Source organism: Alligator sinensis, unplaced genomic scaffold (assembly GCF_000455745.1).
Source record: "Alligator sinensis unplaced genomic scaffold, ASM45574v1 scaffold1121_1, whole genome shotgun sequence".
Classification (NCBI taxonomy): Eukaryota; Metazoa; Chordata; order Crocodylia; family Alligatoridae; genus Alligator; species Alligator sinensis.
The window spans coordinates 161,014-177,814 of NW_005843357.1; the positions used below are offsets into that span (position 1 = coordinate 161,014).

At 59.4% G+C, this 16,801-nt stretch overlaps 1 protein-coding gene across 2 annotated transcripts in view; it reads left to right on the forward strand.

The window, feature by feature from the left end:
• ATP2A1 (ATPase sarcoplasmic/endoplasmic reticulum Ca2+ transporting 1) overlaps nt 1-5,441 on the forward strand; it is an 11,585-nt gene extending 6,144 nt beyond the window's left edge. Inside the window, exons 14-23 of one of the 2 annotated variants that reach the window (XM_006038437.2) lie at nt 221-439; nt 722-1,057; nt 1,206-1,426; nt 1,573-1,775; nt 2,035-2,120; nt 2,250-2,383; nt 2,458-2,575; nt 3,063-3,180; nt 3,807-3,852; nt 4,998-5,441. In XM_006038437.2, the coding sequence (XP_006038499.1) occupies nt 221-439; nt 722-1,057; nt 1,206-1,426; nt 1,573-1,775; nt 2,035-2,120; nt 2,250-2,383; nt 2,458-2,575; nt 3,063-3,180; nt 3,807-3,811 (1,440 nt within the window). In that variant the 3' untranslated portion in view covers nt 3,812-3,852; nt 4,998-5,441. The remainder of the gene's footprint in view (nt 1-220; nt 440-721; nt 1,058-1,205; nt 1,427-1,572; nt 1,776-2,034; nt 2,121-2,249; nt 2,384-2,457; nt 2,576-3,062; nt 3,181-3,806; nt 3,853-4,997) is intronic. The other variant, XM_006038436.3, reaches the window with a different exon arrangement.
• The last annotated feature ends 11,360 nt before the right edge of the window (nt 5,442-16,801 follow it).

The window sequence follows — 16,801 nt, forward strand, 5'->3', positions numbered from 1 at the left end:
CCCTCCCCATGCCATGTCCCATCCCAAGTGATGGAGATAGGGGTTGCCCCTCCTGTTCCCATGGCGACCAGCATCCCTGGGTACCACTGATCCCTCCCTACAAGTGTTGGAGGTGGGGGGTTCCCATCCTGTTCCCATCGTGGATGGGAATGGGGGCAACTGACACTGGGGTGGGCCCAGGGGATCCTGGCGTCCATCCCTGACCACCCCCCCGATGTAGGGAGCCCCCGAGGGGGTGATCGACCGGTGCAACTATGTGCGTGTGGGGACAACGCGGGTGCCGCTGACGCCAGTGGTGAAGGACAAGATCCTGGGTGTGATCAAGGAGTGGGGGACGGGCCGCGACACGCTGCGCTGCCTGGCCCTGGCCACCCGCGACACCCCGCCCAAGCGTGAGGACATGGTGCTCGAGGACTCCGCCAAGTTCATTGAGTACGAGGTCAGCTTCATGGCCCCGGGGAGATGGGGGACTTGGGGGAGTCTTGAAGGCCCTGGGAGACAGAGGGGGATATCGAAGGCCCTGGCGGGTGGATTTGGGGGTCCCTAAAGCCCTTGGGGGAGGGGAAGTCTGGGATCCCTGGCTGGGGTTTAGGAGCAGGGGCAGGGGTCAAAGTGCCCCCTGAACTGGTGGACATCACGTTTGTGGGCTGGCGGGGCTGGGATGAGGGTTGGGGTCAGGGATCAGAGATCAGGCCGTCCCTCACCTCCCCGCCCTGCAAAGGTGGACCTGACGTTCGTGGGCTGCGTGGGGATGCTGGACCCGCCGCGCAAGGAGGTGATGGGCTCGATCGAGCTGTGCCGCGACGCCGGCATCCGCGTCATCATGATCACGGGTGACAACAAGGGCACGGCCATTGCCATATGTCGCCGCATCGGTATCTTCTCTGAGGAGGAGGAGGTGACAGGCCGCGCCTACACGGGCCGCGAGTTTGATGACCTGCCGCCAGCTGAGCAGCGGGAGGCCTGCCGCCGCGCCTGCTGCTTTGCCCGTGTTGAGCCCACCCACAAGTCCAAGATTGTCGAGTTCCTGCAGTCATTCGACGAGATCACTGCCATGGTGCGGGGCGCTGGGCGTGGGGGCACCGGGCATGGGGGCGCAGTGCTGTGGGGTATAGAGCTGCCCGGGGGGTTGCTCGGGGTGCAACCTAGTGGGGGTCCTGCCCAGGACACACTGGGTCCTGGCTCACACTGTGCCCCCTGGGCAGACGGGGGACGGGGTGAACGATGCGCCGGCGCTGAAGAAGGCAGAGATTGGCATTGCCATGGGCTCGGGTACAGCCGTGGCCAAGACGGCTTCGGAGATGGTGCTGGCAGACGACAACTTCTCCACCATCGTGGCGGCGGTGGAGGAGGGCCGTGCCATCTACAACAACATGAAGCAGTTCATCCGCTACCTCATTTCCTCCAACGTGGGAGAGGTTGTCTGGTGAGTGCTCCCAGGGCTGCACATGAACCCCAGGTGTCTGGGGTGCTGTCACTCACAGAGAACCCAGGGGTCTGGGACCCCCAGCCCAGCCCAGCCCCTACCCTGCCTGGGTCTGGCTGACCCGTCTGTCTGTCCATGTGCGGCAGCATCTTCTTGACAGCAGCGCTGGGGCTGCCTGAGGCGCTGATCCCGGTGCAGCTGCTGTGGGTGAACCTGGTGACCGATGGGCTCCCGGCCACTGCCCTCGGCTTCAACCCGCCTGACCTGGACATCATGGACAAGCCGCCACGCAGCCCCAAGGAGCCGCTTATCAGTGGCTGGCTCTTCTTCCGCTACCTCGCCATCGGAGGTGAGCCCCGCAGTGTGGGAGGGCACAAGCGATGCCAGCATTTATCCTGGGATATGCCTCTGTCGTGATGCGGGCAGACACATGCGTGTGATGCTGGCACTTCCCCAGGATACACCTCCACGGCGATGCACTGGGGACTTGCGCAGCATCAGATTTTATGCTGGGGGGGATCTCATTCGTGTCATGGTGTGGACACGCAGCCTCAGCTGCAATGCCAGCACTCAGCCCACCCCCCCTTTTCTTGTGCCCCCTCCCGCAGGCTATGTGGGTGCCGCGACTGTGGGAGCAGCCGCCTGGTGGTTCATGTATGCTGATGACGGTCCAGGCGTCACCTACTACCAGCTGGTGTGTGCCAGGGGCCGGGGGTCCTTGTGGGGCAGATCTGGGGGGCCCCTGGCTGCTGGGGGAGGTGGGACGCTGTGGGGTTGTCGGGGGCTGGGCCAGGCAGCCTCTGACCCTCCCTTGCCCCTTCAGTCGCACTTCATGCAGTGCACACAGCACAACGTGGACTTTGAGGGCTTGGAGTGCGAGATCTTCGAGTCCCCTGTGCCCATGACCATGGCCTTGTCCGTGCTGGTCACCATCGAGATGTGCAACGCCCTCAACAGGCAAGGATGGACTGACCCCTGACCCTCCACCCCACTCCCTGACGCTGGGTCCTGACCCCTGTCTCCCTCCTCAGCCTGTCTGAGAACCAGTCACTGGTGCGGATGCCGCCCTGGGTGAACATCTGGCTCATGGGCTCCATCTGCCTCTCCATGTCTCTGCACTTTGTCATCCTCTACTGTGAACCCCTCCCCGTGAGTCCTGGGGGATGGGGGGCGGAACCCCAGGGCATTTTCTTCTGCGGTGGATTTGATCCACCTTATGTTGGGGGCACACACACACGGGTGCCTTTGGGTAGCGACAGCGCCTGGCCAGCAAGGGGGGAAGGGGGGCACTGGTGCGCATGGAGCAGAATGGGTTAATTCACCCTGAGGTTGAACCTAGGGGAGCGGACCCACTGGAGGCACGGCCCTACCTTGGTCAGAGCAGACACACATGGGTGGCGGATAGAGGGCACACCTGGGCGGGAGGGGGGGTCATCGCTGACCTGGCGTGTAGTGACTGCAGTGTAGTGGGTGTGTGGTGTCACCCCAGGACGGGGCAGTGAGCACGTTTGTCCGGAATGCTTTTAATCCGGGGCAACTTCACATGGACTCGGCAGCAGGCTGGGGGGACCTGGGGGGGGAGGGGGGGGCGGTCCGAGAGCCCAACCCTGACCCCTGTCCCCAAACCACACCCCAGATGATCTTCAAGCTCACGCCACTGGACCTGCCACACTGGCTGATGGTACTGAAGATTTCCATCCCTGTCATCCTCCTTGACGAGCTCCTGAAGTTCGTCGCCCGCAACTACCTAGAGGGTGAGAACCCCTGGCCTCACGCTCCACGGGACCCCCTAAAACCAGCCCTGCACTAACCATCTCCTGCCCTCTCATCTCTCCCCCTCACACCCATCCAGGGCCCTGCGGCAGCCGGGACGCCTGGGCTCTCCGCCCAGTGCCTGGCAGGGCGGGGGCTGGGGGTTAGAGCAGCCCGGATGCCTGGGTTGTCTGCCCACTTTCCTCCCCACGCCAGGAGTGGGGTCTGGGAGCTGGACGCCTGGGCCCTCACCTGAGCACTAGGAGGGGAATAGCAGGTGTTGGGCGGGGCGGGGGCAGTAGTGCTGGGGCCTGGACTCCCAGGTCCCTTGTAGGTTTGAGGATGGGGAGGGGGTCTGATGGATTGGACCTGTGGGGGGGTGGGACTGGGAGCCCAGACAGAGTTCCTACCAGTCCCCCTCCGCCCTGCCATCCACCCTTGATGGGTTTCATGTTCCTTCCATCTGTCCGTCCGTCTGTCCTTCGATGGATGGATCTGTCTGTCTGTTGATCCATCCATCCATCCATCCATCCATCCATCCATTACTCCCTGCACAGGCCCCGGGACACCCCATGAACACCCCCCCCACCCTTTTCCATTAACTCTTTCTTGTCCTTTCCCTTTGTAGCGTAACTTCCTCCTCCCCCCTCCGTCTCCTCAGTCCTGTCTCACAGGTACCTGCCCCGTGCTGCCCCCCGGCTGCTTGTCGGCTCTGCGCCCTCTGTCCTGTGCGGCTGTGGCTGCCCCTGGGGAGTGGCTGGGAGCTGTGGGAGGGCCTCCACCTGGCTCAGCCCTGCAGGAACACCGCCAGTCGGGCCGGACTGGCCACACTGTTTTGGCTTTCTTCGCCCATGTCCATCCCCAGCTACGATGGGAGTGCCAACTTGGGGGCCCAGCACCTCCCATCCCCTGCAGCAGCACCCCCCCACCCACTGTCCTGGGGAGGAGCAGCCCAGTCCCCTCCGGGGCTTTACTTCCCTCGGCCCTCTGCGGCCCTCAAGTCCGGACCCTGGACTCCTTTGCTCCATGCGCTCGGCTGACTCCCTGGCTCTCTTTGTTCTGGTGCCTTGCGGGGTCAGTGCAGTCCCTGCAGCCCAGTCTCTGGCAGCAGCAGGGACGGGGTAGAAGGAGGGTGTTGACCCAGGTTTTTTGTGACCTGTCCTTTCCTCACGCCCGCTCCCCAGCCCCACGGTTTCTGGGTCTGAGACCCCCCCGCCCGCACCCTTGGCCTCCTGGGAGCTGGGAGCAGCTGCATCCTCTTGGCTTGGTCCTGCCTGCACGAAGCTGCAGCCTGCACCTTTTCCGGTCGGCCACAGGCCTGCAGCTGTGCCCGCCGGGCCCCAGCTCTGGGCCCTGATCCTGTGCCTTGGGGAGACGTGGCGAGGCTGGCTGCCGCGGCGCTGCCCCACAGACAGGCCAGGGCAGGGCCATGGACTCCTTTGTATCTCAAGCCCCTTTTGAATGCCGATGGCTGTCTCTGCCTGCAGTGGCACCGGGCTTGGCCTGCACCAGAGCAGAGCCCAGCACCGTGGCCTCGTGGGCTCCTCTCTCTGTTCCCAGCGGCTGCTGCTCGGCTGCAGCTGCTTTGCTCCAGGCTCTTGGCGGGTGCGGGGATCCTGGGGGCTGGGCCTTTGCCCTGCCAGGTGGGGGGTGATGGGGGATCCTGGGGGCTGGGCTTTGCCCCATAGGTTGGGGGTGATGGGGGATCCTGGGGGCTAGGCCTTTCCCCTGGTGGGCTGGGCTCTGCATCTGCTCTGCACTTCCTGTGGCTGGCGTTGCCTCCCTGCTCCATGTCTCATGGCCCCTTCTCCCCCCACAGTGGACGCAGAGGAGAAGAAGAGACGGCGGCAGTGATGCTGTGGGCAGCTGTCGGAGCAGAGAAGACATCCGCAGTTTCCCCCCTGCGTCCAGCCCCTGCCCCCCATCCGTGGCCCGGTTCTCCAGCCCCTGCCCCCGGTCACATCTCCTGATGCCCCTCTCCTGCCACGCCCCTGGCTCCCTGCCCTGGGCGGGTTATGGGGGGGGCGGGGGTTACCAGCTCATTTTGCTTCTGTACATTTCCGGGCTCCTTCGTCTGCCCCCTGCGCTGCCCCAGCCCCTCCCCGGGTGTTTTCCTGTCTCTTTCTTTTTGTAACTGCAAAGCCGGGCCCGGGGTGGGGCCGCCCCCGGGACGGGGTTTGCGGGGGCACGACCGGGACGGAGACTCGCAGAGACTGGTCTGCGCTGCTTATTTATTGACAATAAAAGATCCGAAAAGCCTCAAGGCCGGCGCCGTGTGTGCACGTGTCCGCCCCCAGCTCGGGGCTCGCCGCGCGGCGTGGGCGGGGCGTGTCCGCGCTGGCCGCGCCGGAGACACGCGCGGGAACGGCCCGGGATCCCAGACTCGCGTTTCCATGGGGCGCCTTCCGCCAGCGGGGATTGGTTGGGAGGGCCGCGTGCGTGGGGACAGCCGGTTTGCCCTTCCTCGCCCTGATTGGCTGATGGCTGACGGGCGGGTCCAGGTCCGCGCGCTCCTTTTTCCCCTTCTGATTGGCTGCCCAGGGGGGGGGGGGGGCGCTGTGACTGGCTGGTGGCCGGTGGGAGAAGACGCTGGCCCTCGACTCACGTTGACTGGCAAGTGCCAGGGCTGCGCTCCGATTGGTCAGGCGGTGGGGCCCCACCCAGAGAGACTTGTCAGAGCGCAGGACTCTAGCGGAGGTAGGTCCGAGCGGCTGGAGCGCTCTGCGCGGTGATTGGCTGCCTGCGTGCGCGCTCTGCCCTGATTGGTCCGAATAGGATCCGCGCTGCCTGGCCCGTGGACGTTTGCGTGGAAAACCGCCCATTTTGTGTGATGACTTGGGAACCTTTTCTCTGGCAGTCTGGCGCGTGGGTTTTTTTGTGGGGAGTTGGTCACGTTGTGCGGGGTCTGCAGGGGCTTCTCTGGAACTGTCTGGGGATGTGCGGCTGTGGGGAGAGCCCTGCGCTGATTTGGGAACCTTTTTCTGGAAATGTGCGGCAGTGTGGTTTTCTGTGGAAAACTGGTAAGCCTGCGTGGTGGTACAGGAACTTATTTTGGAAACATGGTGGTTCTGTGTGCAAAACTGGTGATATAGGAACTGTTTGTGGGAACGTGAGGTAAGAGGGGGTGGGAGTGCCGGCTGGAGCCGGGTTGGCCTAGGACAGGGGCAGAAAGGGCTCTTTGGGGGAATCTGACATCTTTTAGAAATCTTGCTCAGAAAAGTTTTCCCCAGCTATTTAAGAGATGAGACTCCCTCGAAGAGCCTTGTCTGTAGCACGGTGTGGTAATCTTAGGGTGACTTAGGACCTGTTTTGTGTGACTGGTGTGTTGTGGAAGCTGGGGACAACTGGGAGGTGATTGGGGAAGTGTCTGCTTATGTTGTGTGAGGGAAATTATGTGGTGATTTGGAAACGCTTTTTTGCAGGAATGTGTGCAGAAAACTGGTGATATTTCTTTGGTGAATTGGGAACTCCTAGTGGAAATGTGCCGGGTCGGCCTGTCCACTGTGGTGCGGTTTAACGGCGCATGCATTTTCACTTGCGTTCAACTGTCTTAACGCGGCTCTGCTCCTTCTTGTAGGCTACTCGTGCGCCGGTATGTCAGCGAGGAGGTGCAGCATGACAGAAGCAGGACTTGGGGCAAAAGGGCCCCCAGGAGGTGTTGTGTGTGCAACGGGTCACTGTGGGCACTCAGACAGGTGTGCGGGGCCTGCAGTGGTCCCTTAGAAACAGCCAGGTCACCATGGGTGACAGGTGAGTACGTGCTTCTGCTTTGACAGAGTCAGCAGACAGAACGCACCAGCGGGTGCCATTCCCCTGCCCTGCTCCTACGGTAACCCCTCCAGTGACTGCAGCTCTTGCCTCTGACTGCTGGTAGCGCCCTCCAAAAGTAATGGCCTGCCCCTTCACTCGGAGGATCCCAGGGGCCCAGACCCCACCGCCTTTGTATTCTCCCTCTCTGTGCCTGGGTCAGTTGTTGAGCCCTTTGATCTCTGCAAGCTTTTGCACTTGTTAGCCCTGCAGCCCCTGTGACCCTGTCCTACCTGACAGCCTCTGTCAGCCTCTCCTAGTCTCATCCTTCCTCTGAAGGCCTCCCCTGAAATCCCTTGTCCTGTCCCAGTCTGCAGCAGGCCTGCACCCCTGTTTCCCAGCTTCCTTTAGAGAGTTGTAGGGGAGGGGGGAGAATGCTTCCTTGCCCCCTGCTCTGTGCTTCTCTCAGCTTTAAGCTTTTTATGTGTTTCAGTTCCCTTTTTCGCCCCTCCTTTGTGCAGCTCGTGTCTCCTGTGTATGTTCGGTGCTGGTGTAAGCCAGGGGCTGGCAACTATTTGGGTCTGTGGGCCACAAAGGCAGTTCTGGGGAGGTGCGGCGGGCTGGTCGGCACCCTTCACCCCAAGTAGCCCAGATCCCATGTGCCCTACGGCTCTTCCCCCTACTGCCAACAGTGCACAGCCTGAGCCCCTACCCCAGTCTGCCCTGCACCTGTTCTGGACTCGACCTGGCCAGAGTGGGCCAGCTGCAACGTGTGTCCATAGCCCTGGCCCACTGTGCCCCTGCTCCAGACTGCCTGCCACGCAGAGCAGTGGCAACAGCTGCTGCTCAGCGTGGGGGAAACGCGGCCCCTCATCACCGTGGCCAGGCTCTTCTTGCTGCAGCTGCCTGGAGTCGACACCTGGGCTGCCCTGGGGCTCCTCTCCACCACCATCACCACCGCTTCCGGGCCTTCCAGCAGACTGCGGTGGCAGTGCAGGGGAGCTGCAGGGCAGTTGGGCTCCAAGTGGTTGCAGCCAGAAGGGCCTGGCAGCTGTGAAGGGAGTGGAGCCACTTTTCCCTCACGCTGAGCAGCAGCTTCTGCTCAGCCCTCACTGCTACAGCCGCTGCTCAGCATGGGTGGGTGAGTCTGGAGGAGGTGCAGGGCAGTCTGGGGTTGGGGCTCTGTGCATGGGTTCAGGCTGGGCTGGAGCTGGTCTGCTCTGCTGGGCCTAGTCCAGAGCGGGCGAGGGGCAGACCGGGTCAGAGCTATGCTTGTGGGTCCCTGCCAGTAGCTTGGGGTGGGGCCAGCGGTGGCAGCGACTGGAAGGAGCCGTCTTTGCCTGTGCAGCCTATAAAGACAGTCCAGCTGCAGCCCTGCTGTGTGCTCAGGGGTGGTGGGATAGAGCCCAGGCCAGACAGCACCTGGGCCAGATGGGACTGAGATACCCGTTGTAGGCCAGACAGGGACAGAGTCCCTCCATAGGCCGGATCTGCCCACGCTACTCATGGTGTTTCAGACTGAGCTGCTTCTGGGAGCAGAGTATCTGGAAGCAGGAGTAATGTCACAGTAATGCCAACTGTTGCAAAACCATCATGAGACTCGGGATTTTAAAGTCAAAATACCTCTGGCTCATGGTATCCTGATCCAACCCTCAGGTCTCCGGGTTTTCCCAACTGGGAAGTGGAAGGAAAGGGGTGGGGGAGAAGGATGGGGCAGAGGGGAGATTGAGGCCCCTGTGGTGAGGGAGGAGCAGGAGCAGGGGTGAATGTGGCCTGTGGCTGGGGTCAGTTGTCCAGAGGCACAGGGCTAGGGGGCACGGCTCCACATGGGACACCCCCCTCCATGGGAGGCATGGGGACATGTGCCCCCCATGGGCAGAGGCGGGCCTTGCCTCAGGAGCTCAGCTGCGCAATGCCATTGCCGCCTGCTGGGCGGGCAGGGGACATGGGGTGTGCTGGCCTGGATGGAAAGGGTCAGTGAGACTGGGACAGGACCTTGGAGGCTGAGGAGGTCAGAGACACTCTTAGGAGTGGTGCAGCTAGCAGCTGTTTATCTGTCCCAGTGCCCCTTTTCTCTCCTCCTGCCTGGGGAGCCACCCTGTCTCCTCCATGTGGTGGGAGGTGATCTACAGGGGTGCACGTGGGCCCCCGAAAAGGAATGTTTTCTTCTGGGCTGATGCTGAAACCTCTCTAGAGAGCACCTTGCAAAGCACCACATTTTCCATTTTTAATGAGGGAAAAAGAAATGAAAACCTGTTGTTCAGGAAGCGCTGCAGGATAGGCCAACCGCACCTTGTCATGCATCCACAGATGCATCTCAAGCAGGTCCAAGGAGGTGATCCTCCCCCTCTATGCGACATTGGTCAGGCCGCAGGTGGAGTAGCGCATCCAGTTCTGGGCGCCGCATTTCAGGAGGGATGTGGACAGCATGGAGAGGGTCCAGAGGAGGCCATCCGCATGGTCAGGGGGCAGCAGGGCAGACCCTACGAGGAGAGGCGACGGGACCTGAGCCTGTTCAGCCTTCACAAGAGAAGGCTGAGGGGGGACCTGGTGGCTGTTTACAAACTAGTCAGGGGGGACCAGCAGGCATTGGGGGAGTCCCTATTCCCCCGAGCACTCCCAGGAGTGACTAGAAATAACTGTGACAAGCTGGCGGAGGGTAGGTTCAGACTAGACATCAGGAGGCGCTACTTCACAGTCAGGGTGGTTAGGATCTGGAATCAACTTCCAAGAGAAGTGGTGCTGGCTCCTACCCTGGGGGGCTTTAAGAGGAGGCTGGGTGAACACCTTGCCGGGGTTGTTTGACCCCAGCGCTCTTTCGTGCCATGGCAGGGGGTCGGACTTGATGATCTGCTCAGGTCCCTTCCCACCCGACCAACTATGAACTAAGACATCAGTTCAATTCCAGGGGAGAGTTTGGGATCTTTGGTGTAAAATAGTATAATATTGAGAATGGGGTTGAAGTGATGGTGTTATTCATTGTGTGCTTACTTTTGAAAAAACTTCAAATTGTACAAAGATGTATCCAATAAGGATGTGTGTATGTACTGACATGCAGATAGTGTGTGTCCAGAATACGCACCTGTCTCCCTGTCTCTATACATGGTTTTAGTGCCATAGATATTAATCTATCATCCTTGCATATAACCGCATACTAGTGTCTGTAGTTAATAGCTATATAATCGGTATCCTGGGCATCCACACTTGGTATGAAGACAAACCCGGCTCAGTGCTGCCCTCCTGCGGCTCGCTCCGAGCACTGCAGCCACTAGCAGGGGAGACTAACCCGCTGCTCGGTGCTGCCCTCCTGTGGTCGCGTTGGGACATCGCCGCAGCGGGTGAAGACGGAGAACAAGCCGTGCTCAGAGCCGCCCTCCTGTGGCCGCGCCGGGCATTGCGGGGGGGAGCCGGGGGCGGCCACCCAAGCCGGCTCCGCGCCGCCCGCCTGGGGCTGGAGCGGGGCGTGCAGCCCGCAGAGAAGGACCCGGCACGAAGCCGGCTCCGTGCCGCCCTCCCTGCGCGTCACCCTGCGCGGAGCAGCCGGTTTTTAAAGGCAGAGAAAAGAAAACCCTGCCCCGTGCTACTGCCCTACGACTCAAGCCGGGCTTGGCAGCCGAGAGACGAGGGCAGAGAGAGAGAAAGCGGCTCCGGCCGCGCACCTCTAGCTGCGGCAGGCGGGAGATAAAGGCAGGCAGAGAAGAAGGAAAAAGGCCTCGGTCGGATGTAAGTCGGGCAGGGCCCGCGGCCAGGGCAGGCGGGGCGCGCGCACGACGGGGATCCCGGCCGGGGAGCGCAGCAGGGCCGGGATCGGAGCCTCGTGTTCCCATTGGGCGCTATGAAGAGCGCCGCGATTGGCTGCGAGGGTAGTGTGGGCGGGGTCAGTGAGGCCCGGAGGGCGGGGGCGGGGCGAAGCCCGCGTGCCCCGCCTCTGGTCCCGTGCTCCCGGCTCAGTCTTAGGTGCGTGGTTGGTGGCAAGATTTGCGCGGAATTTTTCTTCTTTAAAGAGAAAATGAAATGAAATGAAATGAAAACCCGTTGTTGTTGGGTAAGAACTGCGAGACATCACTTCAATTTAAGCGGACAGTTGCGGATCCTCGGTGTAAAATACTAACAGTTTGAGAACAGGGTTTGGAGCTGACGGGTTATTCGCTGCGGACTGACTGGGAAGAACTGGAAACGGTGGTGGGTCTGAGAGAGACGCCAAGGGGGCACGGCGGGGTGCGCGTGCAGAATACAGACCTAACACTCACAGCCCTCCTGCGACTCCTTGTCCGTCAAAGGGGACATCTAGCTGTAGGTAGTTACGTGTCATTATATTTGCTTCTTGATGCATATTCGTATGTTTATTTTACATACATGATAAGTATGTTGTGCACCCATATAGAGTATTAAAATATGTTTTTGAATCCCACCCCCAAGAAAACTTCTCAGTGTCGCCCTCCTGCCCTTTAAGCTAGGCATAGCAGCCTGGAGATAAAGGCAAAGTGGGCCGGGGGAACCCCAATAAGTGCTATCCTTCTATGCTTCAGCCCCTATATTTTCCAGCGGTGCCCCTCGCTCCTGACCCGCAGCCCACCCCTTCCCCAGTCCCTGCTGCGGCCCCTGCTCTGCCCAGTTCCCAGCCCCACAAGAGTGATGGGAGGGCCCCTACTACAGCCATGTGTTGGGCATTGCTGCTGAGCCTGTAGCCCATGATCTGAGTGTGGGATGGGCCCCCTTCCCCTCCATGCTCACCCGTCAGGACCGCATCATAGCGGGGAGCAGGCAAGGGAGAATCACCTGCATTGTGTGGTCAGCCTAGCCAATGAATTTCTCAACTGTCTGCGCCACGTAGATGACATGCATCATTTCGGAGAAGTTGGCAGCTATGGCAGTCCACGAGCAGCTGGGGAGCCAGAGGTAGGGTGTTGGAGGCGCTCGTGGGCATCTGTGGAGCAGAAGTGGGGGTGTGACTAGCACGGTGACACGTGAGCAGTCAGTGTGAGCCCAAGAGCAATGTCGCACGCCCATCCCCAGTTGAATTGTGACAGATGCTCCATCTCCAAGGACAGATGCTGCAATGCCCCCTCCAGTGACAGCTCCACTGGCCAACCAGGGAACATGTTTTCAGGCTTCTGCTTCGCCCTGGGGAAAAGCAGGGCCGATGACCTCCAGGGTGCGGTGCCCACTCACCAGCACGGAAGTGTAGAGCATACAGGTGTTGTTGGTGCGCAGGGACTTGGAGTAGTCGCCCTTCTCCCTGCGGTCTGTGTGGTCACAGCATTGTAATGCCTGCTTCTCTGCCAAGGAACCCCTGCTCATGGCCACTGAGGTGTAGGGCTAGTGCAGGCAGGATTGGGATGCAGCGATGCCAGCTGAGGTGCGGGGCCACCTGCCGGCGGAGGGGAGAGGTGTGTGCACAGAGAGCAGGTGCCTGGCCACTCAGGCCAGCATGCACCACTTTGAATGCACAAGTGCCATTTCCAGGGCCTGCGCAGGCCCCTTGCATGAGCCCTTGTTGCCTGATTTCCCTGCATGCTCCTCTATACTCTTCACCACCCCTGTAGGATGGAAAGGATACCCCAGGATCATTTCTCAACCCTGGACACGTTTCTGGTACAGGGACATGCTGCCGCCATCCCACTCTAGCCTGCCTTGCCCAATGCCTTCCCCAGCCGGCTGGATAACTCTTCACTTTACCTACCTCTGAGATCCTGCATTGGGAGCTTGCCGAGCCTGTCTCTGTATGTGCCTGATTCCCAGGCACTACAACCACCAGCATTAGGTGCCGGGGAACAGAGCAGTCCACGGACCCGGTGCCCCTTGCTTTGGCTTGCGGACAAGCCTGGTGGCAAAAGTAACGCAATCTGCCCGTGGCCAAGGGCGAGCGGAACGCAGTGCGCATGCACGGTCACAACCCAACAGCTGTCCCCAAAGCCTCCCTGAAGGGCTGCTCTGTCTTAGCTGACTCCGCTCTGCTCCCCTCACAGCTGCCCTGGCCCTGCAGCCATCAGCGAGGGTAGCAGGGCCTCTGGGAGGGCGCTGCTCAGAGCCCTTCCCAGCAGCCTCTGCCAGTGCCTCTCCTATGGGGTGGAGCAGAGCACCTGTGCCCGTGGCCCAGCCATGACTCTCAGCTCCCGGGGCTCTGCCCTCACTCGAGCTGCCCCAAGGGAAACCAGTATGATGGCAGGGCCCAGCCCTTGGGTCCCAGTCGCTGCAGGGAGGACGTCTGACATAGATGCATAGATTTCATAGACATTTGGGGCTGGAAGGGACTTTGTGAGATCATCAAGTCCAGCCCCCTGCCATAGGCAGGGAGGCAGCCGGGATTCAGTGACCCTGCCATAGGCAGGAAGTCAGCTGGTATCCAGTGATCCCAGCAAGAAAAATATCCAGATGTTTTTTGAAGGAGTCCAGAGTAGGTGCTTCCACCACCTCTGGTGGGGAGTCTGTTCCAGACCCTGGATGCATGCACCGTAAGATACTTTTTTCTTATGTCTAGACTAAATCAACCTTCCTGGAGTTTATAGCCATTAGATCTTGTTTTCCCTTGGGGAGCTCTGGTGAACAGCTGTTTTTCCAGGTCCTGATATACCCCTTTTATATAATTGCAGGCTGCTACCAAGTCCCCCCTGAGCCTTCTCTTTTTCAGACTAAAGAGTCCTAAATCCCTCAGCCTTTCCTTGTATGGCCTGCCCCCCAGGCCTTGGATCATATGAGTGGCTCTCCTCTGAACTCTCTCAAGCTTTTCCACATCCCTCCTGAAGTAGGGGCCCCAAAACTGGGTGCAGTACTCCAGCTTCACCAAGGCTGAGTAAAGTGGGAGGATGACATCCCTGGTTTTGCTTGAGATGCATCGGTGGATGCGCGCCAGAGTTTGGTTTGCCAAATTTTGGCTGCGTGAGCCTTTGGGCGAGCTCTCTGTAACTCAGAAATGGGTCTCTGCCCTTGATGCTGTTGCACTTCTGCAGCAGTCGGGTAGAAGGTGGACAACCCTGTAAGCAATGTGTGTATCACCACCACTTGGATTATAAAAGGCCATGGATCTGGTTGGTGGTCTTGTGCAGCGCAGCCGCCCTGTAATCAGGGTCCAGGCCAGCTGTCAGACCTGGCTGCCAGTAGCACAGCCTTCTGTAAGCAAGGCTTACAGAACATGCTAGGACAGGCGATATGAACGTGTGTAGCACTGGATGTCCTGTAATTAGGAGACCAAGTCCATTGCCTTGGCTAGCCAAAGAGGTGCCCCTGTAAGCAGGGTGGGCGTAGCCTTCTTCCACTGGCCTGAGGGAGATGGAGCAGTCTGCCGCGTTGTGCAGCAGAACAGCCTTGCAGACAGGAGCCGAGTCTTGTTGGACAGCAAACTCTTCAGAACTCAGAGCCTGATGCCCTTCCCGTGGCTGGGTTGAAGCCTGGGGCCTCATCACCTTTCCCTGTGTCCAGGCATCTGTTCTTCATCCTGCATCTATGCCTGGTACTCCACATCCAGGTCCCTGGGCCAGCCTGTAACGAAGGTGCGAGTCCCATGCATCCTGTTGGACAGCTAGGTTTTGCAGAGCTGTGGACCACCCTGTCAGCAGGGTCTGGGTCTCAACGTACTTTTAGGGACAGCTGTGCCCTTTGGCTGGCTGAGGGCTCTCCATTTCAGCAGGGCTCCGGGACTTCCTTTTTGCCTGCTGCGGGCAGTCTGGCTGGTCAGACTTAGCGACCTTCCTGTAACTCAGGTCCAGGTCTCTGCTCCTCTGTTCTGCTGCTCCTGGCACTATGAGATGCGCCCCCTGCACCCTGTAAACAGGGCTGCACCCCCACCCCCTCTGACCTTGGGGCAGGAGGCCTCCTTTAGCCCTTTGGGCTCTGTGGCTTCCATGGTGGGAGGCTGATGTCGTGGCCCATATGTCCCCAGACATGGGGCAGCTTTGACCCCTGATCGAGACCGCCTGAGGCACCTGTCAGCTGGCATTCAGGTCTCTGCAGGTTTTCTCTGGGCTTCATGTCCCAGCAGCCAGCTGTGCAGGGAGCACTGCCCTGTAAGCAGGGTTTCCGGTGTTGGCGGTCACCGTTCGTGGTGCCGCCCTAGCAGTTCTGTCCAGAGTCCTGGCCCGTTGCGCTCGGCTTCTGGCTGCCCGGGATGTCAGCAGCCCAGGCTGGAGACATCTGCCACGGTTCCAGGTAAGGCTAAGGAGAGACAGAGGTTGGGTCCTATACTCTGGTTTCTGACGTGCTGACAGTCTCTCTTTGGTTTTGAAGGTCATGCAGAAGACAGCAGATGAACAACCCGAGGAAGGAAGAAACCCTTGCCTGCCCAGCAGGAGGGAAAGGTAAGGGAGTTTGGACACGGTGTCTGTCCTCTGGAAGTTACATCCCCAGGTTGTCGACCTTGTGATTAGCACCTTGTGGAAGGTGGGAGCACCGGGGCAGCTGCACACACAGGATTCGTGTCTTAGGTCCTGCTGTTGTCATACACGGGTAACTGCTCGGGCGGTAGTCACCCTCATTTAGTAAACTGGAGGCATGTCGCATCCCCCTTGTTCTTCAAGGACACCAAGGTCGAGCATATCATGGGCAATGGAGCTACAGTCTTGTAGCGGGGTGTGCAGTTCGTTGCCAGCCATCTCCAGGTCTGTTTTGTGTACTCTTGCAGGTCCCTGAAGGGCAGCTGGAGAGGAAGGGGCGGAAGCCAGAGAAGACAGCTTGGGAACAAGAAGTGTGGGTCGGTGTGGGCAGGAGGCAGGGGAATGTTGGATGTCTGCTTAGATAAGTACAGATGGAGGCTGTTGAGTGCGTCTCTACACTTTCACACACCCTTTAGGAGCAAGCAGCTGCAGGCGTCAAGTTGCACTGTGCACTCGGTCTTGGGTTGGCCCCGATTGTGTGCAGGGCGGTTGAGTCTTTGTACTAGTTGTGTGTCTTGATATGGAGCAGTCAAGGGTTTTGCAGGTTGTTTGGCTTTGCTAGTTATGCAGTGGATCGGAATAGATGTGCGATCAAAGGGCGAAGGGTTTTCTCGGTTGGGTTGTTGAGCGGTTCTCGGTGTTAGCGTAGAAGTGCGGGTTTGTGCTCGGTTCGGTTTGTGGCTTGGCTGTAGCTTGCTTAGGCTGTAGGTTGCGGGGCCAGCTGGGGCTGTTTGTGGTGAACCTTGTTTGCGTCTGTCAATTAAGACTCCCCGGGTGTTTGAAAGTGTTTAATCTCCAGCTCCACGGCCAGTGAGGATGAAGAAGTTGTCTTGTGTCCAAAGGATCCTAAAGGTAGTTGGCGCGGTCAATGTCAAACCGGAAGAAGCCAGCTGACCTAGGACGTGCACAATTGAACAATAAACGGCCTAAGAAATCTCACCTCGTATCTCGTGCTTTTCTATGCTGTGAAGATTTGGCCACGGGCCTTTCCTGTTGAGAGCTGGCTGAAGGATGAACATTTTCAGTGTGTCTGCTGATCCGACCTGTGTTCTGACTTGTGTAATGCAAATATTTCCCCTTCAGTTTGACCACTGGTGAAAGAATGTGTAACACATGGTTCCTAATCTTCAGTTGACAATTGTTAATGCACTTTTTTTTTTAGAAGAAGAAGAAATAAAATATCAGGTCCATTGAAGTTGTGATGCCTTGTATAATTTGGTGGAGTTCAGCAGTTCCTTGTCTAAAAAGTAAAAATGGTCCCAATAGAAATAAAATGCTTGTTTCAGACCTTCTTCTCTGAACGCCTTTAGTACAAATCTTGCTATTCCTAATGGCAGGGTCGGTGCTTTTTCTCAAAGGGCTGGGTCCCGGCGGCGGGAAGCTGTGTTGTCATTGTGGCAGGAAGGAGAACGACTGTGGGCATCCCCAGTTGCCTCCAGGTTTTCCTGAGTCCCTTGAGTCCAGCTGTGGTTCTGCCCCCCTTGCCTGTTTCGTGTCATGTCTGCAG